Source organism: Chaetodon auriga, chromosome 10, assembly GCF_051107435.1.
Source record: "Chaetodon auriga isolate fChaAug3 chromosome 10, fChaAug3.hap1, whole genome shotgun sequence".
Lineage (NCBI taxonomy): Eukaryota > Metazoa > Chordata > Actinopteri > Chaetodontiformes > Chaetodontidae > Chaetodon > Chaetodon auriga.
In genome coordinates this window covers 28,124,525-28,149,038 of record NC_135083.1, presented here as the reverse complement: position 1 = coordinate 28,149,038, position 24,514 = coordinate 28,124,525, and the positions used below count along the sequence as shown (strand labels likewise).

The window sequence follows — 24,514 nt, the reverse complement described above, 5'->3', positions numbered from 1 at the left end:
CAAGAGTAAGAGCATTAAAGGAAAAAAGCAAAAAGCGTAAAGTGTCAAGTGTAAATGCAGGTGACAGCTGAAGCTTGTAGGCATGGGGCAATATGATAGATAGATAGATAGATAGATAGATAGATAGATAGATAGATAGATAGATACTTATTCATCCCCAAGGGAAATTCACTCCAAGGGAAATTCACATAGAACAGAACATATAGTCCTTCTGAAATATGTATACTGGCTTCTTTAACCAGTATGTCAAGCTTGGTAGCAGAAAGATACATATTTCTCTGTGTCATAACCTTCAGGGCATAAGGTGATAGTAAGCCATTGTGTAGTCGAAATTAAAATGTGGAAAGCTGAAGCTACAGCAGCTATTCAGGACTATTTTGAGTGCTCAGACTGGCACATGTTCAGAGATGCCTCCACCCAGGAGAACCACATCAGCCTTGAGGAATATCCATCAACTGTGACATCATACATCAGTAAGTGTGCTAATGATCTGACAATCACAAAGAAAACAATAAATGGATGAGTGAAGTCTCTATCCAGAGGCGTAAAACCTGCCTCTCAGTATGGTGACAAGGAAGCATACAACACTGCCAAAGCAAGACTGAAAGATGGTAACAAGGAGGCAAAGCAGAAACATCAGCAGTGACTGGAGATAGACCAACACCAAAAACACAAAAGATTTGTGACATGCAATCCAGACCATCGCTATAAAAGCTGGAGCAACCCCATCATGTGTGAGACCATGTTGCCAAATGAGGACATTTTGATCTCCTCAACAAAACTCAGCTGTCAAGTCAAACTCTCAAAAAATGCCTCACATTATATTTGGCGAGTCTTAGCGTGCATGACCCAAGAATCTTACAGTGTTTGTTCAGCCTGAGAAAAGTTCAGGAACAGACATATATAATTGAAACTTATGCCACACTTTTCACTTATAATACATATAATACATACATTGATGAGGATTTTATTTTCTCCTAGCAACTTCAGCTGCTTAATTCTTTAAGATACATAGAGAATTGATATCAGCAACATATTGACCTTTGAATTTATGAGAAACATACAAGCTACTGAGTTGATATTTTCATTATAAGAATGGTTGATTTCGTAACTGGTATGTTATTCATTATATTATGTGTCTGTGTATATTTGTATTTTTAGGTGTACTCTGGATGTAGCTGTGTGGTAGGTAATGTGTCCTGGGGTGAGCAGGGCTTTGCTCTGGCAGGGAAGTGTGGCAGCTCCTGCCACCACATGCCAGCCTTCCTCTCCTTCCTCTTCATCATCATTTCCTTCACCTTCCTCTGTAGCATCCCAGCACTCACTGCCACACTCAGGTATCCCTCCACTCACTTTAACCCTCTTTACTGTGTCTGTGAGGTGTAGAGTGATGTCTGTGCAGACACTGAAAGGCTGTTGAATTTATCTGCTGAACGCAGTCATTTGTCCAATTTGGAACTATATTCGAGTGTCTTGTGGAAATTTTGCATATTCAGAGATTTTCAGTTCGAAAAAGGAGTTCAATTTGGGAAAATGTAGCATAAATCAGAATTATTGTGTAAAACCTACTTTAATTGTTCTTCCAGCAATATAATTTCATAGTCATTGTAATAAAGACTGAGACTTTAGACTTTTAGACTTTAGACTACTTCTTTATTGATCCCAATTTGGGAAATTATTTTGTTACAGTAGCAATTAAACATACAGACAAACAGAGTGTATACAACAATTATTTTAAAAAGTAACAAAAAATATAAACAGCAATAACAGCAGTTTGTTAAAAAATAAAAATATAACAAAGTATAACAAAATATATAGTTATATAATATGTATTATGATGTATAATACGTATTTTCCGGACTATGAGTCGCATCAGCCAAAAAATGCGCCATGAAGAGGAAAAAAACATATAATTTTTTTTGTGATCAAATTTTTATTGAGCAATTGCACATCAAATTACAAAAAACCAAATTGGGTGGGTAAGAAAAGTGTGAGGTCGTCCATTTATCACAAAAGCAAGCTTCCAGATTCAAAGTAAAATACAGCACAACTTGAAAACTTAAACAAAACAATGACCCCTACCCACCCAACCCACCCAAACCTCAATCCAAGACAAAATTAACATGAACAATGACATGTAATAGGGAATAAAATAAAATAAACATAAAAATGAAAAATGAAAAAGCAGCCCCATGCACGCATGCCTATATGCAAAGCGATGCAATCAAAACACAAAAGAAAGACAAAAAAAAGGGGGGGGGGTTAGATACACACACACACACACACACACACACACACACACACACACACACACACACCAAAGTTAGGCTTGAGACCAGCTAGAAGGATGCGCTGGTTTAGTCTAGAAGTGTTTAGTGCTGATAAGTCATTTAATATCAGAACAGGCACAGTCGCTGGCACTGGTTCACCCTCTAGATCTGACAGTGTTGAAGCAACATCATTCCAGAACTGTGCCACTGGTGGGCAATCCCACATCATATGTATGAATGTTCTAGAACACCTTAGATTACAAAAGGAGCAGAAGGGAGAGTCTATCAGTTTCATGTAGAAAAGTTTGTGAGGAGTTAAATTAGTTCTATGTATGAAGTTATAGTGGTTAGGGTTACATGACGCCTCCTTTATACTATCCCAAACATCCTCCCAGTCAAACTCTGGATCCAGAGCAGGATAATCTTGTCTCCACAATCTATCTAAAGGCAAATAAGGGTATGAGGATTCTAGAATAAACTTGTAAAACATAGATACTATATCTTTGGTCTTATTTTGCACTGAGATCAATTTGTCAAGGGGATGAATGGGTAATGGTTGCTGCCAAGGCACTCCATATGCTTTCATGGCTGATCTGATCTGTAAGTAAAAAAAGAAAGAGGAACCTGGTAGATTGAATGAAATTCTAATATCCTGGAAGGAACCTAGAGTGGCGTCAATGTATAAGTCGTTTAGGTCAGTGTTTCCCAACCAGGGGTACGCGTATCCCTGGGGGTACGCAATAAAGATGCCAAACCTAAGCCAAGGCAGTATAGTGAAAACTATATTTTATATGGATTCACTTCTACATCTGCGGACCCACCGCAGCCTCAGTGCTACTTTTGCGGTGAAGTCCTGGCAAATAACTCCATGAAGCCAGCCCATTTACAGCGACACCAGAGCACCAAACACTTGGAAAGTGTCGGTAAAACTGAGGAATTTTACAAACGTAAGCTGTCGCAATTTAAGTCAAAACAGACTGTAATGAGAAAAGCCACAAGTGTGTCAAGCAAAGCACTGGAGGCATCTTACACCGTATCTCTGCTTGTGGTGAAATCAAAAAAGCTTCACTCAATTGCTGAAGACCTCATTCTCCCTGTAGCAGCGGTTATGGCTGAAATTATGATTGACAAGACAGCAGCCGATACACTCAAGAAAGACCCCCTGTCGAACAACACCGTGTCCCATCGGATGGATGATATGTCGGTTAATATTATTGGTCTTATTTTTTTTCTAATTTCAACTTTATTATTTTTCTTTGATAACAATATAATCATAATATATTAGTATTAATAATACAAACACTTACTAAAATATTATTTCTTATATTTATCATTTTTATTGCCTTGAAGGCAACGTAATTTTATGTTTAATTTGAGTTAAATAAGAAGATAATGCCTGAATATTCATTGTTCAATTTAAGAAGATGAAATAAAATGACTTCGTTGAATATTCAGTTGTGTTATGTTCTACTTTTTGAGAATCATGAACACGTATCAGTGAGGGGGTACTCATGGTATGACAAAAAGGCTCAAGGGGTACACAAGACAAAAAAGGTTGGGAACCACTGGTTTAGGTAACGGATACCTCTATTACTCCAGTGTGATGGAGAAATAGGTCTCCCTCCAATCAGTAACCCTTTGTTGTTAAACAGAGGGAAAAGTGTATGCCATCTACAGGATATCTTACATTCTTTGTCTTCTCGATGACCTTGTGACAGGGAATGGAGTGGAAAATAATTGCCCAGTTAGAACTTTTGCGTAGGGGTTAGAATATAAAACCTAGATCATATGGATGAAGCCTTTGCCAAACCCCATAGTCTCCAATACAGACCACAAAAGGGACCACTCCAGTCTATCAAAGGCCTTCATAGCATCAAGGGACAGCACAGCCAGAGGGACTTTTGTATCTTTCGCAGTATCAATAATGTGAAGAGGTCGTCAGTCTGGTCTTTATGAATCCAGTCTGATCACAGTGAACCAAAAATGGCATAAACTTCTCAGTATGCTGCGCAGTCAGCTTAGCATAGATTTTCAGGTCTGCATTTAACAGACTCAGGGGTCTGTAACTAGCACAGTCCGTGGGGTCTCTTTCTTACTTCAAGAGCAGTGATATAAGAGCTGTATTGACACCTCTTGAAAAAGCACCTTCTTTAATTGATGCTGTAATCATGTCTAAAAGTAAAGGACCTAATTTCTCCCAAAATAAAATATAAAACTCTAGAGGTATTCCATCTAACCATTTTTCTAATTCTTCTAATGTTAAAGGGTTGTCAAGGCTCAAAGAATCTTCTACTGACAGATGGTAAATCCAGCTGTTTAAGATAGTTAATTTTTATTTAGCTGCCCCTCACACTAGTATAAAGTGGAATAAAAATCACTAAAGGTTTTATTAATCTGTTTGGGTTCTGTTGTAATAAGGCCATCATCTGATCTAATGGAGGGGATGTCTGCAAAGTATTCATTAGATCTAATTTTCATGGCCAGTAAATGACTGGATCTGGACCCATGAAAATAGTATCGTTGTCTAGTTCTGTGTATTAAGAATTCTGATTGCAGTTTCAAAATGTCATTAATTTCTTTTTTAACAAGATCACATTTGGTTTCTGTGTCTGTGGAGTAATTATTTTGCAAAAGAAAATCAAATCTAGAAAATTCCCCTTTCCACAAACTCCACAAGAGTTTGTAATCTGGCAGGTCTCGCTTTACGCAAACTAGAAGTAAATAGTGTAGCATTACTTCTGATAAAACCCTTCACTGCATCCAATAATATCCTAGCATCATCTACTGAACCCGCATTAAAAGAGAGGAACTGAAGAAAAAGAGACTCGAACTGAGACAGGAATTGCACATTGAAATCCTCATTCTTCAATAATGAAGAGTTGAAGCGCCATCTAGTGGCACGTTTGGATAAGCATTTCAGAGTGGGGTGACAGAACACAGCTTTATGGTCTGACAGAGCAATGGGAAGCAAAGTAGTAGCCTCAATCCTTTGGAAAAGGTGGGGGGATGAAAAAAGAAAATCTATTCTAGAAAATATTTTGTGCCTGTGAGAAAAGAATGAATAGTCTTTTAGGGCTGGATTCTTTGATCGCCAAACATCTGCAAGACGTAGGCTTTGGACCCAAGATCGCAGAGCAGCAGTAGCCAACTCCTGGTCCCTTGAGACTCTTGGATGGGAACGATCCAGAGCAACATCCCACACAGCATTCATGTCAGCCCCAACTATAATTGAATACTCAGTCAGTTCTAACATATGATGCGTTGAACAGTCATAAAAATCTTTCTCAAATTTATGAGGAGCATAAACTGAAGTAAGAGTGACTTTCCGTCCATATAGCTCTGCTTTCACAATAACCAATCTGCCTACAGTGTCCAGTGTTAACAAATACCTTTCCTGTAAAAGGGTGATATTGACTTTCCTATGACGAAGCAGTGACAACACACTAGTGCGTTTATGTGGCACGTTTAAACCGCCAGCATTCCATAGTAAAATAGATAGATCACCCATTATCTTATTGACCAGATCTCATAAGAAAGCAGGCAAACTGGAAAACATATGCACCAACCGGAGACGATAATCCCAGGCATAGTGGCATAAACAGAAATCAGAAATCAGAAATCAGAAATCAGAAAAAGGTTTATTGCCAAGTATGATTTTACACATACGAGGAATTTGTTGTGGTGCAGTTGGTGTATGACACATCTATCAAAAATAAGAGCACAAAATATAACAGTATAAATATATATACACAGTCTGTTTTTTGTTTGTTTGTTTTTTCCGGAAACACAGTCTGTTTTTTCAGAAGGAAGTCCAATCTGACCGTTAATGTAACGCATAGAGTTGTATTTATGTCAATGTGGCAAGATGAGGCAGAGGTGGAGTGTGAAGAGTCTCGGGGGGGTTCCGGGCCTTGTTGATAAGGCTGACAGCAGACGGGAAAAAGCTGTTCTTGTGGCGTGAGGTTTTGGTCCTGATGGACCGCAGCCTCCTGCCAGAGGGGAGTGACTCAAAGAGTTTGTGTCCAGGGTGAGAGGGATCGGCCACAATCTTTTCTGCACGCCTCAGGGTCCTGGAGTCATACAGGTCCTGAAGAGATGGGAGATTGCAGCCAATCACCTTCTCTGCAGACCAAATGACACACTGCAGTCTGCCCTTGTCCTTGGCGGTGGCAGCAGCGTACCAGATGGTGATGGAGGAGGTGAGGATGGACTCAATGATGGCTGTGTAGAAGTGCACCATCATTGTCTTTGGCAGACTGAATTTCTTCAGCTGCCGTAGGAAGTACATCCTCTGCTGTGCTTTCTTGATGAGGGAGCTGATGTTCGACTCCCACTTGAGGTCCTGGGAGATGATAGTTCCCAGGAAGTGGCAAGACTTCACAGTGTCAATAGTGGAGTCACAGAGGGTGATGGGGACAGGTGAGGCTGAGTTCTTCCTGTTGTCCACAACCATCTCCACTGTTTTTAGAGCGTTGAGCTCCAGGTTGTTCTGGTTGCACCAGGTCACCAGATGGTCAACCTCCCACCTGTAGGTGGACTCGTTGCCATCAGAGATAAATCCGATGAGGGTGGTGTTGTCCGCAAATTTCAGGAGCTTGACAGACTGGTGACTGGAGGTGCAGCTGTTTGTGTACAGGGAGAAGAGTAGAGGAGAAAGAACGCAGCCCTGGGGGGATCCGGTGCTGATGGTCTTAGTGTCGGAGACGTGTTTCCCCAGCTTCACGCACTGGAGAGCTTCTCCTGAAGCAGAGTTGGGATGATGGTGTTGAAGGCAGAGCTGAGCCACAAACAGGATCCTAGCGTAGGTTCCTGCGGAGTCCAGGTGCTGGAGGATGAAGTGGAGGGCCAAGTTGACTGCATCGTCTACAGACCTGTTGGCTCTGTAGGCAAACTGCAGGGGGTCCAGGAGAGGGTCAGTAATGTCTTTGAGGTGTGAGAGCACAAGGCACTCAAAGGACTTCATGACCACAGAGGTCAGGGTGACGGGTCTGAAGTTGTCCTGTGGTCCTTGGCTTCTTGGGAACAGGGATGATAGCTGGAGCTGGAGCTGTTGGGAGGTGTCGTGGGGGATGGTTGCTGGACTGTCCCTTTGTCTTTTAAAGCGGCAGTAGAATTCGTTCAGGTCATTGGCTAGGCGTTGATCGTTGATGGAGTGGGGGGCTTTAGGCTTGTAGTTGGTGATTTGCCTGAGCCCTTTCCAGACAGATGCAGAGTCGTTAGCTGAGAACTGGTGTTGGAGCTTCTCAGAGTACAGTCATTTAGCCTCTTTCACTGCCTTGCTAAACTTGTACTTCGACTCTTTGTATCTGTCTTTGTCCCCACTCCTCAAGGCCTCTTCCATTGCCAACCTTAGCTGTCTGAGTTGGGCTGTGAACCAGGATTTGTCGTTGTTGTAACTCACCTTGGTGCATGATGGAACACAGCAGTCCTCACAGAAGCTGATGTAGGACGTCACAGCCTCCGTGTACTCATCCAGACTGTTGGTAGCAGTCCTGAACACATCCCAGTCAGTAGAGTCCAAACACGCCTGGAGATCCTCCAGAGCCTCGCTGGTCCACTTCCTTGATGTCCTCACTACAGGTTTGCAGAGCTTTAGTTTCTGCCTGTACACAGGAATCAGGTGTACCATGACGTGGTCAGAGTGGCCCAGTGCAGCATGGGGGGCGGCGTGATAAGCATCCCTGACTGTGGTGTAACAGTGATCCAGAATATTCTCCTCTCTGGTCGGGCATTTGATAAACTGTCTGTGTTTAAGGAGTTCGTGCTTGAGGTTACCTTTGTTAAAGTCACCAAGGACAATAACTAAAGAGTCTGGGTTGGTCCACTCCACACGCAGTATCTGGTCGGCGAGCATACGCTGTGCGTCCTGCATGTTGGCCTGCGGCGGGATGCAAATGCCGACCACAATGAATGAAGCGAACTCACGGGGTGAATAAAAAGGCTTACAGTTAATGATGAAAGATTCCAGGTCAGGAGAACAGTGCTGCTGGATCACTGTCACGTCGTTGCACCAACCACTGTTGATGTAGAAACAGATTCCTCCATCTTTAGTTTTGCCGGAAAGTTCCGTGTCTCTGTCCGTGCGGTGGAGTTGGAAGCCAGCCAGCTACAGCGCAGAGTCCGGTATTAATCCACAGAGCCACGTCTCGATGAAGCACAAAACCCTGTTCCCAAGTCCCTGTTTTTACCCAACAGCAGTTGCAATTCCTCCAGTTTGTTGGGCAGTGAACGCACGTTAGAGAGAAATATTCCCGGTAACGCCGTGCGTAGTCCGTGCTTGCAAAGGCGCACGAGCGCGCCAGCCCGTTTTCCTCTCCTCTGACGTTTCACTGCGTGAGCAAGGGTGAGTGCACCTTTGACTAGTATGTCCAAAATTTCCACTGTTGGGAGCAGAAATTTAGGAAATAAATCCTCTGGTGTTGCTGTTAATGAGCTCTTCTCTGGTGAAAGAGCTCTGGGTACCATCACAAAAAACAGGTTTAAAACACAAAACAAAACAAAACCAACACACCGAGGCAGCCGTCCGCGGCGCCATCTTGATCGTACAAATAACTCTCCTGTGGCATACATGTTGAATTGCCCCATAACGCATTGATAATGTAGTCTCTGACTATAAGATATTCCCTGAAGACAAAGACAACACAGAATTGTGCCTCTCCTCAGTGTTAATTTTCCCCATTTCTGCCTTCACATTTCCAAAACTTCCTCTTAAAGTCATTAAGTCTGCTTGTATAGCACACATTTTCCCATCAGTTTCTTTCCCAATTTGTCCCAATTGGTCAAAACGAGCTTCAAGAAAACAGCGTTGCTTTTCTAGCACTCGGTCCGCGATAGCCTCAACAGCAGCACGTGTAGTGTCACTATTCTTTTTTGAGGAGCATGCTGCTGTTTTCTTGCTTGGTTCAACCATCATAACAGATAAGGCAAGATGTAAATTTGTATAAGATTAAAATAAATGTCTGTAACCGTATGTAAGAACGAGTTTTACAAGTCGAGGTTGAGGAGAGAGAAATTACGCCACCATCCCATCAAAAAAAAAAAAAAAACATATATAAGTCACACTGAACTATAAGTCGCATTTATTTAGAAATGTATTTCACAAAATCCAAGATCAAGAACAAACATTTCATTTTCACATATTCAACTACACAATAGCACACAGAACAACAGGCTGAATAGGTGTCCGGTATATTAACGTCACACATTAACAGTTATTCAGCGACATAATAGCATAAAGAACATACCTGGGAGGCTGAAAAAGCAAAATTAACATAACAAGCCCGCGAGTCAAACAAGCAAGTTACCGGTAAGCAAGTTTACCAAGCTCTCAATCTCATTCCACATCACTGAATCCATTGAATTCTTCATCCTCTGTGTCGCTTCTGAACAGCTCCACCAACTACGGAGGAAGATGAAGTTAATTTTTTCAGTGGTACAGGAGCAGCATATAGTTGTCACAAGCCTAGAGCGCCCTCTTGCAGCTGTAGACGGTAATGTTTACTCCTGGGTTCATGTCAGTCAGTATGAATTAACGTTTAAAAACATGTTAAATTTATATATATTTTGATATATAAGTCGCACCTGACTACAAGTCGCACAACCAGCCAAACTATGAAAAAAAGTGAGACTTATAGTCCAGAAAATATGGCATATAATATTATAATAATATAATAAAAATGCAATATAACTAAGTATATAAACAAGTATTTACAGCAAAAAATTTGTGCAGTTTCAAATGCTAAATAAATGTAAACAGTAGACCGTATGTGCAAAACCATTTCTCTGTGTGATCAGGCAAGATTTTCTAACCCTTAAATTAATTTTTCCAAAGCATTCACTTCAACTGAGGTACTTCAATTAATTTTTAATTGTCTTGCACCATATCGCAACACAAAGTGTGCCAGGACATTTGTGCATAGAGCTGGTACAGACTCTTTAGGTAGAAAGAAGAAAAAGTAAGTGGATATGCTAAGTGACTGAAATTATGTCACAGGAAGCAAGGACAATGATTTTATATATAAGCATTTATTACTGTCACTTTTTTCAAAGAATGTGTAAATATTAATAAACAATAAAACGTTAGCTATACACACAAAGATGAGATTTTCATGCCATTGGATTTTACCACATAATTCCCCTGAGTTTCAAATTGCAATGTTGACAGGGAGGAGAGGAACAGACAAAACATATGAAGCAAAAGGAGCTGAAGAAAGTGTTGGCCTATATCACAATGATGTTTGAGATCCAGTATGCCTGCATGTCTGACCAGCTCTGTGTTGTGTAGGTGTGTGCCAGACAGCCAGAGATCCTTTGGACTTGGCATCCAGTGGATTGTGGTGCGCACATTTGGTAGGTACATTGTATTCTTTTACTTTTTTTAAGTTTACTTTTTTCACTTTTAACCTCTTAATCACTACCAATGCACTTAAATCTCTCCACACAAATTCAATTAAACTCACTTCAATTTTATCTATATAGTGTCAAATCACAACAGAAGTTGTCTCAGAACACTTTTCCATATAGAGCTGGTACAGACCAAACTATTTACTGACTTGGTGACAGTGGTGAGGAAAAACTTCCTTTTAACAGGCAGAATACTCAGACAAAGCCAGGCTCTGGGTGGGCGGCCATCTGCCTTGATCAGTTGGGTTAGTGAGAGAGAGAGAGAGACTGGGACAGGGATATGTGTGTATGTATGTGATAGATATATGTATTAGTAACAGATAGTATATGTACGTAAGACAGCACTAATAGTTTTAACAGTTGCAGTGGATGTTAGGCAGGGCCATGGCAAGAGATCCACAATCCAGGTTCAACCACTATCCATGGGAACCTGCGAGATGACAAAGCACAAAGACTCCAGGGAAGAAGCTAAATTAGTAACATGCCTTGGTAGGACATGAAAACATGCAGATGGAGAGAGAGAAAATAACAGAGGAGCTCGGTGTATCTGTGGAATGCCCCTGGCAGTCTAATCCTATGGCAGCATAACTAAGGGCTGGTCCAAGGCAAGCCTGAGCCGGTCCTAACTACAAGCTTTATAGAAAAGGAATGTTTTAAGCCTACTCTTAAATGTAGAGAAGGTGTCTGCCTCCCAGACAAAGACTGGAAGATGGTTCCACAGGAAAGGAGCTTGATAGCTAAAGGCTCTGGCTCCCATTTTGCTTTCTTAGACTTTAGGAGCCATAAGTAAGGCTGCATTTTGTGAACGCAGTGTTCTAGTGGGGTAATAAAGTACTAGGCACTCTTTAAGATTAGAGGGTGCCTGACCATTTAGGGCTTTATTAGTAAGGAGAAGCATTTTAAATGCTGCTTTGTTTTTTACAGGGAACCAGTGCGGAGTGGCTAATATCTGAGAAATATGGTCGCTTTTACTCATTTTTATCAGAGCACGTACCGCAGCATTCTGGATCAACTGGAGAGTATTTAGCAATGTATTTGGGCAGAGCGATGGTCAAGAATTGTAATAATCCGTTGGAAGTTACAAATGCATGGACTAGTTTTTCTGCATCATTTTGAGACAGGATGTGCCTGATTTTTGCAATGTTACGTAGGTGAGAAAGGGCAGTCCTTGAAATTTGTTTTCCATGAGATTTAAAGGACATATCCTTATCAAAGTTAACTCATAATGTAATGCCATCCATAATTGCTATGTCATCAGATAGTGAGTTTCTAAGGTGTTTAGGGCCTGGTACTAGAACTTCAGTTTTGCAACAGAAAATTGCAGGTGATCCAGGTCTTTATCTCCTTAAGAAGTGCTTGGAGTCTAGTTAACTGTTTCTTCTGATTTCATTCATAAATATAGCTGGGTATCATCTGCATAGCAATGAAAATGTATGGAGTATCCTGATAATGTAGAGAGGAAGAAAGCATATATAGGGTGAAAAGAATTGGTCCAAGCATAGTACCCTGTCGAACTCTGTGACTGGCTTTAGCATGCACAGGGAAATCATTATTAATTACAATTACATTACATTACAAATTGAGATTGATCTGAAAAGTAGGATTTAATTCAGCTTAGTGCAGTTCCCTTAATGCCTTTGAAATGCCATGATTTTGTCCAATCAGTGTTGTTGTTTCCCCACAGGTGGTATTCCAGGACCCATAGCATTTGGCTCTGTGATCGACATTTCCTGCTTACTGTGGCAGGATCAGTGTGGTGAGCAGGGCTCCTGCTACCTCTATCAGAACTCAGCCATGAGCCAGTACACACTGGTAGCTGGCATCATTTATAAGGTAATGCTATACATAGTAACAGGCCATTTACATTCAATCTTAAGATCTGATTTATTGTACTTGAAAAATTCTGCTTGTGAAGTAAGGTATCTATAAGAACTTTTGGGGTGGGGGCTTGAATCTTTAATATTAATATTCATAGTTTCTTTGGACCCTCCCCTTGACGTAGAGGGAAAAAAACTGAAACATCCTCCCCCTAATATCTCAAAATACTTTATTACAGACTGGTAGTTATTTCACTATAAATAAGTAAAAGAAGCAAAGCCTAAGTAATAACAAAACATTTAATGTCACATGTTAAAGTTTCACTACTAGATTAAACAACAATTTGTAAGCCAGAAACAGTTTTTTTTTTTTTTTTGAGATGTTGCACATGTGTATGTTTAAAGGACCACTACATTTCGGGAAACACTCTCATAAAGGTCACAACAACAGCTATCCTAGAGAGACAGGCAGAGCAATAGGCACAGCAATAACACCAACAATTATAGTAACAGATGTAATAATAATAGAACTATTACTAATAATAAATAAATGACAGCATATATAAAGTATACAGTATATCATAATAGGAATCACTAATAATAAAACACTTTTGCACATTAGTTGAATTGTTGACTTTCCCTCCTCACTATAATCCAACCTCCTCTTTTTAAGGTTTTGGGAACAATCTTTTTCCTGTTAGCGAGCATCCTCTACCAACCTCCTCCTGAGTCGCCTCAAAGCAGCTGTGAAAGCACCGACCATGGAGTAGGAGACATGAGTGACCTGGCTGTCAAAGACCTGCCTGAAGATGGCGTCATTGTTAACCTGCATGCCAGGTTATGATGTCAGAGACCCACTGATAGCTGAGTCTCCGACTGTGTGTATGTATGTGTTGGTGCTGCTGAATGCAGAATGTCTGAATTTGAGGTATTCATGGAGCCATTCGAACCCTGAGACCCGAGACCATCCTGCTGGGATGGATCCATGTTTTGCATGGTCAGTTGGGTACGATTCCGGTCCTATCCTTTTTACCACAGTCTGTCTAAAATTCTGTCTAATTGCGTGTGTGCGTGTGTGCAAGCGTGCATGCGTGCATGTTTGTGTAGGCAAGAGCAACTGCAAGCAAACTGCAAAGTGCATCTGTGGCAACAAGGTGGTACCAGATAACCTGCACAAGCAAGTGGTAATGTTAGCAACCATGGCAACAAATGAGCAGTCGCTATTATAGTTCAAAAGTGAAAACAGTAGAAATTATGTTTTTTTATGCTTGATGAAATGGAACCAATAGCACCTTTAAGATGAAATAACGAGTGGATTGGCCATGCTATTTCAATCAGCAAGACAGGAATAACAGATAACTTGGACTACTTTTCTGGCAAGGAGGATGGATTATATGGACCACAGCCAGACATGGGAGAAACTACTAACTTTAGGAAAGACACAGACTTTTGTTTTGACAATTTGTAAGTTAGCGTTAGCTTGTTAATAATTATCAGCTGTGATATCGGTGCAGACTGGGTCTGTGTCTCCCAGACGCATTCCAACTTTAAAATAAGAAAAGCATCTCGTAGGATTCTGGGTAGTACATTTCCGTATTTTTGGGGGGTTTGTGCACAAATTTTTGGACCTGTGAAGACCTTTCATCTGAATGCATGTTTTGATGGTGTTGGGGTGTCTCCTATACCAACAGCCTTCTCTCAGCCATAATGACATCACCCACCAACATACACATACAACATTGACATGCAATCACACAAAATGAATACAGATACTCTAACTCAAACAGCTCCAGGATACCTATGCCTCATGCATACTGTTCTGCTGCCTGTCTTGGCTAGGACACTCTAGAAAAAGAGATTTTTAATCTCAATGAGATTTGTTCCTGGTTAATTTTTTTTAAAGGTTTCAAGAAATGTCCACACATGCACACTGCACACACACACATGCACAGACACACATACACACGCACACAGACAAAACTTTCTGTAGTACATGATAACTTCTAACGTGCTACTCTCTTGGAAGAAAATCCTGCTGTGATTGCATGTGTGTGTATCTGAATGTATGAGAGGGCAGTGCCACACAAGTTTTTATGTTCTAGGAAACATTTCTACAAGTATCTATGGAAGTCTGATGGCATTTCTATTTTATATTTTATGTAGTTTTCTTTGAAAAGACAATGAAATAGCTGAGACCTGTATGGTTTATATTGTATGCCATGTGAATGAAGCTTTTATGATGTGGAAAAAGGCATTTATATCCAACCACTACTTATATTCTTTCCCCATTACTGGAAGATGGCAAGTGGTACACTGTTTTATTGTTTACCCACTGATAAAGCCATGGTCTTTTACTGTACAAGATCTCCAGGCCAGTAGTAATGAAGCCAAATTATTTTCATATCGTATGTCATATTTTAAGCCAAGGGTATCTAAAGGTACGTATATTAATGGGTCACAACAGCAGCACAAATATATTTTCAATTAGAAAAGCACATACGTATTTTTGATAGCAACTTGGACACATGTACAAGAGATTTATGACCAGTCATTGGCTTGTATTTAAAGTGGTAATACAGAGAAGACACAATTCAGTTTTGGATCTATATGATATAGATCCATATATATGTATACATTGGTTTGATTGCTCTGTATGTCAGAGTTCAGTAGAAAGAGCTTGGTGCTTTTGTTTCACAGAAATTGCAAACTGCAGTTTGGAAAGTATGTGTTGACACAATAAAGGCCTGGTCACAACAACACTGAAAATTGCAAATGTTTGGAACATAATCAGTTATTTCCCATGGAATTGCCTCACAGGGGTGAAGTACAGCTGCACAAATGTTTTGCTTCCAGTTCAACTTTGGTGAAGTTGAATAAACTGTGTCTACAATGCTGACCTTTGATGGAACACAGAAAAGTCCAAAATGGAGGAAGCTATTGCAGATTTTTAGTTGTATTGCACCATCAACTTCTAAAGAGTGAAGTGAAACCAGACAACCGAACATCCTGTCCCACAAGTAAGAGAACCTCATTCAAAATCACATTGACATTTGTAATAACACAAATAACAAGCACTTTGGAATAAAGCCTTTCTCAAGAGTATGTTGTGTGGTTTACTCCTTATGTTTAGATAAAGGCCGTAATTTTAAAAGACAAATAACAGTATAATATTATTAATTTCATTCCCAAAAATCCTCGGTCTGTAATAACGACAGGACAAAGTGGACAAAACATTTTGTTGCAAATATTACAGCTAAAAAAGTTGAAAAAATGCCTTTTATGGATATGAACGAAACCAACTTCCGATGATGCAAAAGCCTGCACTGGTATATTGTGGGAGCTGTAGTTTTTTGAATGCTAAAAAAAAAAAAAAAAAAAAAAAAAATCATTGTTAAACTTTTAGCAGCTGCTGTAGTGAATGCCAATTAGTCTAAGAAGATGAAAGGAAACCCCATGAACATGTTTACTTTTTTCAGAAAAATGGGTGAAAGAAATGCTGAGAGAGAGAGAGATTGCATTAAACTAAGCTAGTGGAAGAGAGGCCACGACTTTGTCTCTCCATTTAACCTTTCTATGTCTGAGTCCAAACTGCTCCACAAAACAGGATGGTGGCATAATGACTACTTGCAGGACTAGTTTGTAAACTGTTGTACATCTGACACACCAGCCAACCAGTAACATGCTGGCACTAGTCTGTCACAACAGCTCTCCAAGCTTCTCTCTAGTTTCCTGTCACTGAAGAGGGAAAAAAGCTCTCCAAACAGGTAAGCTTGCTCATTGTCATTTAGAATGCACATTAGCTTGGTCGCTAAAAGGACAATATGTCCATACAGTTTCTAGAAGATGCATTTGTAGATTCATATCCTGTCTCATAACTGTCTGTAACCTATTACTGTCCTGTGGAGCAGGTTATACTCAGACAAAGGAGGGAGGAGAAAAGGATAAATAAAAGTGAATGGTGCACCATAGCGTAGCTTGCTGCATTTTAGACTCTGCAGCTCTCCATCAATATTGTTTAGAGGCAAACAACTGGTCAAAGTTAAACACGCCATGTAACATTTGCACTGATATACGTGTCTCTGTAAGCAAATCCACTAATCACAGCCTTACCATAGGAATTAAGACCTTGTCACAGAATATCACTGTTTTAAATGCTGGTTGTAACCGTTCCTTGAAGAGGGATATTCTAGGATGTAGTTTGTAAGTTGGAGCTGCAAAGGGCAAAACACAATTGGCATAACATGTAGTATAACAAATCAGAGCTGTTATTTCGACCTAATTATCACAGTACTGTAAGTTTGCAAATGTGCCAAAGCAGCTTTGACTAACAAGTTTATTCATCATTGATCTTATTTATGCAAGTAATTTATTTAGAATATTTCAGCACTTGTATTTGTTATTTGCATTCACTGTGAAAAGATAAAAAGAATGCTGCGATGGGTTTTTTGTCGACAAAAATTCATCCTCTTGTCTTCATTGTTTATGTGAAAGTGAAACACAAGTTGTCAACCTACTGTATGCTGCCTGTGTTGTTGTCATGTAGATTATTTCACTCACATATGAATTGACTTTAACATCCTCCAGCTGATGAGGACCTCCATGTGAATGTGTAAATGCAGTCCTTATAATTGTGCTTTTCAATCAGTCCCCAAACTGTGACAAATCACACTGTAAATTGATTTTTTTTTTTCCTTTTCATTTTGGCTTTGGTACTGTATTTATTTATTTATTTTTTTTTAAAGTAGTCGTCTTGAAATCAATTATCTTTTATGTACTTATTCAAAGATGTCAAGTGTTTTCTAATTATAAAGGCAGTAAGCAGTATAAAAACAGTGGATTATTTTTTGTGTATCATTGTTTTTGTCAATGTTTGTGTGTGTGTGATCTTCCTGAGAATAGAAAGGGACACATAATGCATGATATAACATGAAAAACAACAAAGGGGGGAAAAAATCTCAGGCAGCCTAGCATTGTTTAAGCCAACACAATGTATTTATAATTTCTGTCCTTCCTTCTCCCTCAAGATAAACAGAATAAATAAACATTGTCACAATTTTGGGGAAAAAACAACAACAACAAAAAACTTTCATATCACGTTTAATGAAAATTGAAACGGAAAATCAAGGTTCACAATCGTAACATGTTGAAAAGTCTGTTAACACTGGATACGATATTGTACAATGTTACAGTCAATCATTTTCTCACTCCCTCCTCTGTTCTGTTCCCTGGATCATTGCCCATCTAACCTATCCACAGTTTTTCCATGTGCACCACCAGCCCAATACATGCTAAACTAACCTGAAGAAGACTGGAAGCAGAGGATGCATTTCCATGACTATTGTCAAAATCAGAACTCGTTAAGTTCCACTGTCACTCCCTGGATTCCTAGCTGACATGTTTGGCCTGCATAAGACACACTCACATGGGCCACTGAACACCACACACAGGCATCATTAACCCACACACACTGGTACTGCAGCTCATCAGATAATGACAGAGACAAAGTAAATATTTGGTTGAACACAGTGCAAGCAGATGAGATGACAGAGGATTAATAAAGAGGCTTATGTTTCTACACTAATGCTTTTACACAATTTGTTAAAATCTCATATGGTCTCATAGTCACAAAGTAATTTCATTTTATTTGTAGTACTTTTTTATTTTATCAAAACTTTGCTTTGGACAGCCCCAATTCAAAAAAATTGGGACACGGTGTAAATGTAAATAAAAAAAGAATGCAGTTATTTGCAAGTGAACTGTGTTTACAAATTATCACATTCTGTTCTGTTTATATTTCATGCAGGGTGCCAACTTTTTTTGTATACCCAAGTATTCCAAATAATATACTGTACATAGTAAACTATGGGAACTATCTTGTAATTTTGTTTCTCATACAAAAAAATGTAAAAAAAACAAAAAAACAAAAAACCTTCTCGCCCCCATGTGGGGCGGCCTCCTTCAAGCTCGGGTCCTCTACCAGAGGCCTGGGAGCTTGAGGGTGCTGCTCAGGATCTTGGCTGTTCCCAGGAGTGTGCTCTTCTGGACAGAGACCTCAGATGTTCTTCCTGGTATCTGCTGGAGCCATTCTTCCAGCATGGGGGTTACTGCTCCGAGTGCCCCGATCACTACCCTGGTATTTCTCCAGCTTCTCGTGCTCTTTCTTCCTGATGTTACTGTCACTTGGGATCACTAGATCCACCACTGTGACTGTCTGCTGTTCTTTGTCTACCACGACTATGTCTGGTTGGTTCGCCATCACCAGTTTGTCTGTCTGGAACTGGAAGTCCCACAGGATCTTGGCTTGGTCGTTCTGGATCACCTTTGGAGGCGTCTTCCACCTTGATCCTGGGACCTCCAGCCCATACTCGGTACAGATGTTCCTATGTACGATGCTAGCCACCTGGTTATGATGCTCCATGTATGCCTTCCCTGCCAGCATCTTACACCCCACTGTTATGTGCTGGATTGTCTCAGGGGCATCTTTGCACAGCCTGTACCTGGGGTCTTGTCTGCTGTGGTAGATCCTGGCCTCTATTGACCTTCTGTTCAAAGCTTGCTCTTGTGCGGCCATGATCAGTGCCTCTGTGCTGTCTATCAGTCCAGCCTTTTCCAGTCACTGGTATGTTTTCACTATGTCAGCCACTTCCTCAAGCTGTCGATGGTACATGCCATGCAGGGGCTTGTCTGTCCATGCCTACCCTTCTGGCTCCTCCTTACTGGGCTTCTGCTGCCTGAGGTATTCACTCAGCAGGTCGTTGGGGGGCATCTTCCTGATGTACTCCCAGAGGCTTGTTGTTTCCTCCTTGATAGTGGCTCTGACGCTCACTAGTCCGCGGCCTCCTGTCTTCCGCTTAGTGTATAGCCTCAGGACGCTGGACTTAGGGTGAAACCCTCCATGCATCGTAAGGAGCTTCCTTGTCTTGATGTCAGTGGCTTCCATTTCCTCCAGTGGCCAGGATATTATACCAGCAGGGTATCTGATTACTGGCAGGGCGTAGGTGTTTATTGCCTTGTTGTTGCCATTCAGCTGCTCTTCAGGTCCTGCCTCACTCTCTGAAGGTATTTGGCTGTGGCTGATCTCCGTGTTGCCTCCTCATGATTGCCATTTGCCTGTGGGATCCCTAGGTATTTGTAGCTGTCCTGAACATCTGCTATGTTGCCTTCAGGTAGTTCAACCCCTTCAGTGGTGATCATCTTCCCTCTTCTGCACACCATCTGTCCACACTTATCCAGTCCGAATGACATCTCGATGTCATTGCTGTATATCCTGGTGAGGTGAGTGAGGGAGTCAATGTCATGCTCACTCTTGGCATACAGCTTGATGTCATCCATGTAGAGGAGGTGGCTGCCCCACTTTGGAATCGGTATCCAAAGCCACTCTTGGTGATGATCTGGCTGAGGGGGTTTAGGCCTATGCGGAACAGCAGGGGGGACAGTGCATCTCCTTGGTATATACCACATTTGATGCTCACTTCTGCAATTAGCTGTGAGTAGGCTTCCAGAGTTGTCTTCCACAACCCCATCGAGTTCTTGATGAAGGCTCTAAGTGTCCTGTTGATCTTATACAGGTCTAAGCACTCCAGTATCCATGTATGTGGCATCGAGTCATAGGCCTTCTTGTAGTCAATCCAGGCAGTGCACAGGTTGGTACTTCTGGTCTTACAGTCCTGGGTGACTGCCCTGTCAACCAGTAGTTGGTGTTTGGCTCCTCTGGTGTTGTTGCCAATTCCTGTCTGTGCTCTACTCATGTACTGATCCATGTGTCTACTCAACTTAGTCGCTAGGATGCCTGACAGGAGCTTCCATGTTGTACTCAGGCAGGTTATAGGCTGGTAGTTGGATGGTACCAGGCCCTTCTGTGGGTCCTTCATGATGAGGACTGTACGGCCTTGGGTCAGCCACTCTGGGTGGGTTCCCGATCGTAGCAGCTGATTCATCTGTGCTGCCAGTCGTTCGTGGAGCGCGGTTAGCTTTTTGAGCCAGTAGGCGTGGATCATGTCAGGCCCAGGTGCTGTCCAGCTCTTCATCTTAGACACACTTTCTTGGATGTCTGCAGTGGTAATTTCTACTGGTTCCTGTTCTGGGAGGCTACTGTTGTCTGCTTTCAATTTGGGCAACCACTGGGCATTGGTGTTATGCGATGCCTCCTTCTCCCAGATACTCTTCCAGTAGAGCTCAGTTTCAGACTTTGGTGGGTCTATCTGGGTCTTCTTACTGCCCTGCCATTGAGTAGACCTTAGCTCGGTTGTTGGAGAACAGTCTATTCATTCTCCTGGTCTCAGCTTCTCTGCTGTATCTCTCAAGGCAGGTAACCAGAGCTCTGAGCCTCTGCTTGGCAGTCTCCAGAGCTTCATCTATGGAAAGCTTGTTGTATCTCCTTGGCACTTCCTTCTTGATCTTTACACCTTTCTGTAGTTCAGTTAGCAAGCTAACCTCCCTCCTTGTTGCTGTGATCTTGCCCTCCAGTCTCCTTTTCCATGGAGGGTTCCCCTGCTCCTTCCGGCTGCTGCTGTTCATCTTGTAGCCAAGCATGCGCAGGATGACTCTTGCCGCTGCATCAGCTGATTGGTCTCGGTGATGGTTTCTGTGGATATAGTCATCAGTGCCATGTTCACGTCTTCCAGTAGAGATTCATCTGGTACTTTGTCTCTTAACCTTGGCAGGTAGGTAGTTGTGTTCACCCAGGATTCTGTTATCTGTTCTCTCAGGTCAGCTGCCCGTGTGTACAGGGTGTCTGTGTTTCTTGGGGCTTGGTACCCAATCATGTTATGCAGGGATGCAGATGTCATCACTGCACTGACCTGTCGTCCTGGCTCCCCCTTGCCGTAGCATCTTTGTATAGTGGATAAGGCACATTGTACCTCATCAATCTCTAATTGCGACAGTAGGTTGTTCTTCCAGATATTAGATCACTGGGTCACAAGTTACTTTGCAGTCTTCATGGATGTGGGGTTTCGATGCATACATTGTTCCCACATCCTCTTCATATACCCTCTCTCACTGGGGTTGTTGGTGTAGTAGCATTCCAGCAGTGTTTTGTTCTCTGTCCTGCTCCATGCATGGCGTGTTCCAGTAGACAACGTCTCGTTAGGGTGTCCTGGTCCCCCAACACCTAATGCAGACATTGTTGGACCGGGCGACGTCCGGGCCGGTAAGGCTTTATCTGTTATTGTTGCTCTCATCTGAGGTGGAGGCATCTAACTGCAAAAGGTCTTGCCTAAGGACCCCCCTGGATATATTGTCCAAAGCAGAATTCGAACCCCGCCCTCCTGTGTGGCAGTCAGTAGCTTAAACCACTGAGCTATATATATATTATGAGACCCGGATCTCTTTATTATGAGATAGTAATTCATTAACTAATGAAGTCACAATTACAACATGAGGGTTCCACTTTGTTTCTCTCCTTTGGTGAATGCAGTGTGCTTCTGTATTACTGAATGCATTGCCATATTTACATACAGTACTGCCAAGTGACATGGTTCAAGGTTTACAATTGAACTATAATAGCGCCCATGAAAGGGAAAAAAGACAATAGTTGGCTACCCCATACTGGTAAGTTACTACACTTTGTATATTAGTATTAGGGTATTAATGAAGGAAAACAAATCTTAGTGAATAGATTTTTTCTTTTTAAAGCAATGCCAATTACAAGATCAACTACAATAAAGCGATGAAATTTAATGGTAAAGACAGGAAATAAGGAGCAGGACAGAGATATATATATATAGGAGAGATAACATAAAATAACCGAAAAAAAAGAGTCAGATTTTGAATAAGTTCAGGAGAGTTTCATATGCTGTTGTTAAGTAAATATTGAATTTTGGTCTTCAAGTGTGTTGGATGTGTCTTGAGATCTCTTTGACTGACAGCTCTCATACGTTTGGTGGTTCCAAGCCAACACTGAATGTGATGTTTGAAAAACTGATGTACAGTATATGGTCGCGCACTGCAGCTTTAGAAATATGACAATATGCACAGACAGCATGTAGTCTGCATAATAATCAAATAGGCAAGTATGCTCTTTTTCAGTCTAATAATGCCTATTTAGCTTCTCTTTGGTGGAACTGCTCATAAATATCTGAAATGTAAAAGGACCTCCAAATGTACAGTTTTTTGTGAGAGATCACCTGCCAAAAGAGTAGAACCACCATTTTAATCGAAGCATTGTATTGAATAAAATAAATTAGCTTATGTAAATCTTCATCTGAAAAGTAACTTGTATATCTGATAAATGTAGTTCAGTAAAAAGTCCAATAATTCCCTCTGAAAGTCAAAACTATAAAACAGCATAAAATGGAAATACCTCAAAGTACATAGGGTGTCCACGGGGTCTTAAGTATTAAAAGCTGATAAATCAACTAAACATTAACAACTAAATCTTTTCATTCTTTCTTTTTTTAGTTGGCATTTATAGCCAACTAAAAAAAGAAAGTATAGGAAAGTATAGGAATTATAGGTTCACTTTAGCATATAAGAAGTATGCTAAAATTGTGTAATCTCACCGTGTTGATAAACCTACTTCTGACATCCACTCACAAAAAATGACATTTTTAAACAGTTTAGTGAGAAAATGGGGGGAATGGGTTTTAAACTAACGAACTTCACATGATGCTCCATGTTTACTGTTGTTTTTCCGGGCCGGGATGGAGGGATTTCCCCTCCTACTTTGTCCAATCGACGAGTGCCCCTTTCAACCACGTGATGCTGCTCAGAAAGTTCGGTGCACTTTAGAAATCACAGTGTGAAAGCAGAACCGAAACAAGTGATAAATGCAACAATGTTGCGACTTTCAGCTCCCCAGTCGAACCGAGTCCGCTTGGTCAGGTGTGAAAACGACCTAAAACAGCAACATTGCAAGCAAGACTACAACAGTGTGCATCTCAAGGGACATTTTATTTCTCTCTCTCACATACTGTATCTATTACAAACTCCAACACACAGAGACAGACAGGAAGCTTAAGGGAAGGGCGAAACACAAGGAAAACTACTCTCAAGTACTGCATCTATGACTATGTATTATCAAATATTCATTTGAAAACGCCCACTTTTTTAGCCATTGAAAAGCTGAAGGACAGCTTACACAAAAATGATAAGACAAATATGCTTGTGGCCTACTCATTACTCTTCAGTGGCACAGGCTGGGCCTAAGAAAGCTGCAGCCAGCATTTCTCAGATGAATGGTGTCTCCTCAGTAAACTGGCTTTCCACTCTGTCGTGCATTTCTTGGTCAGGTCTTGGTGCCGCTCTCAAAAACAAGTTGAACTAGAAAATTTCCTCTGGGGAAATTTTGAAAGGGCCATGGGGGCTACTGCCGGAGTGTTTACATTATGATGAGATTCTTCAGAGATTTCAAACAATTAATACCAGTAACATTATGATGTTATACACAAGGAGCACACCTACAACAAACAACAATGTCAGTTTGTGCTGACATTGAGGGCATGTGTATGTTACCTGTGTGTGTGTGTGCATGTGTGTGTGTCTGTAACTGAAAAAGTTACCTGTGTGTTGGTGTATATTTGTATTTGTATTATTATATGGACTGTCAAATCAGATGACAGATACATGTCATTCGTGTTTGCCTGACAACAGTGGGAGAAAAAAAAAGTCACATGATCAGATCCACACGCACACACACAAACACACACACATATACACTGACATAGGTGCACAGGCAGACGCGCCCGCTCTCAGCGCAACAGACACATACGCATTCAGATGGAGAAAAAGAGTGATTTTCTGCCTCTGCACTGCTGTCACATTTGGGCTTATGCTGACAAAATGGTAGCTCCAGAAAAAACACAGCCCATCATCGCTGTAAGGACTTCCTGAACGATTTGGTGTGATTTCAGTGTTTCTACAGAAAATATTTTGTAGACACTTGCGAGTTTAAATCAGGAGTCCAGGGAGACAGACGTGGCCGCACTTAGAGGCTGCTAATTCAAATTCTGTAAGTCTCTCTGATTTTTTGAGCACAATGTGAGAGACAGAACAAATTTGTCCAAAAATTTGGAAAAAATCATG

The 24,514-nt window shown here is 41.1% G+C and overlaps 1 protein-coding gene across 5 annotated transcripts in view; it reads left to right on the top strand.

Annotated features, from left to right (window-relative positions):
* slco4a1 (solute carrier organic anion transporter family, member 4A1) overlaps window positions 1–24,514 on the top strand; it is an 86,762-nt gene that overhangs the window by 56,652 nt on the left and 5,596 nt on the right. For 4 of the 5 annotated variants that reach the window (XM_076740649.1, XM_076740647.1, XM_076740645.1 and 1 more), the window contains 4 exons: window positions 1,162–1,337; window positions 10,555–10,619; window positions 12,358–12,506; window positions 13,164–15,592. In XM_076740649.1, coding sequence (XP_076596764.1) covers window positions 1,162–1,337; window positions 10,555–10,619; window positions 12,358–12,506; window positions 13,164–13,334 — 561 coding nt within the window. In that variant the 3' untranslated portion in view covers window positions 13,335–15,592. Of the gene's footprint in view, window positions 1–1,161; window positions 6,965–10,554; window positions 10,620–12,357; window positions 12,507–13,163; window positions 15,593–24,514 lie in introns of those variants that run through there. The other variant, XR_013077709.1, reaches the window with a different exon arrangement.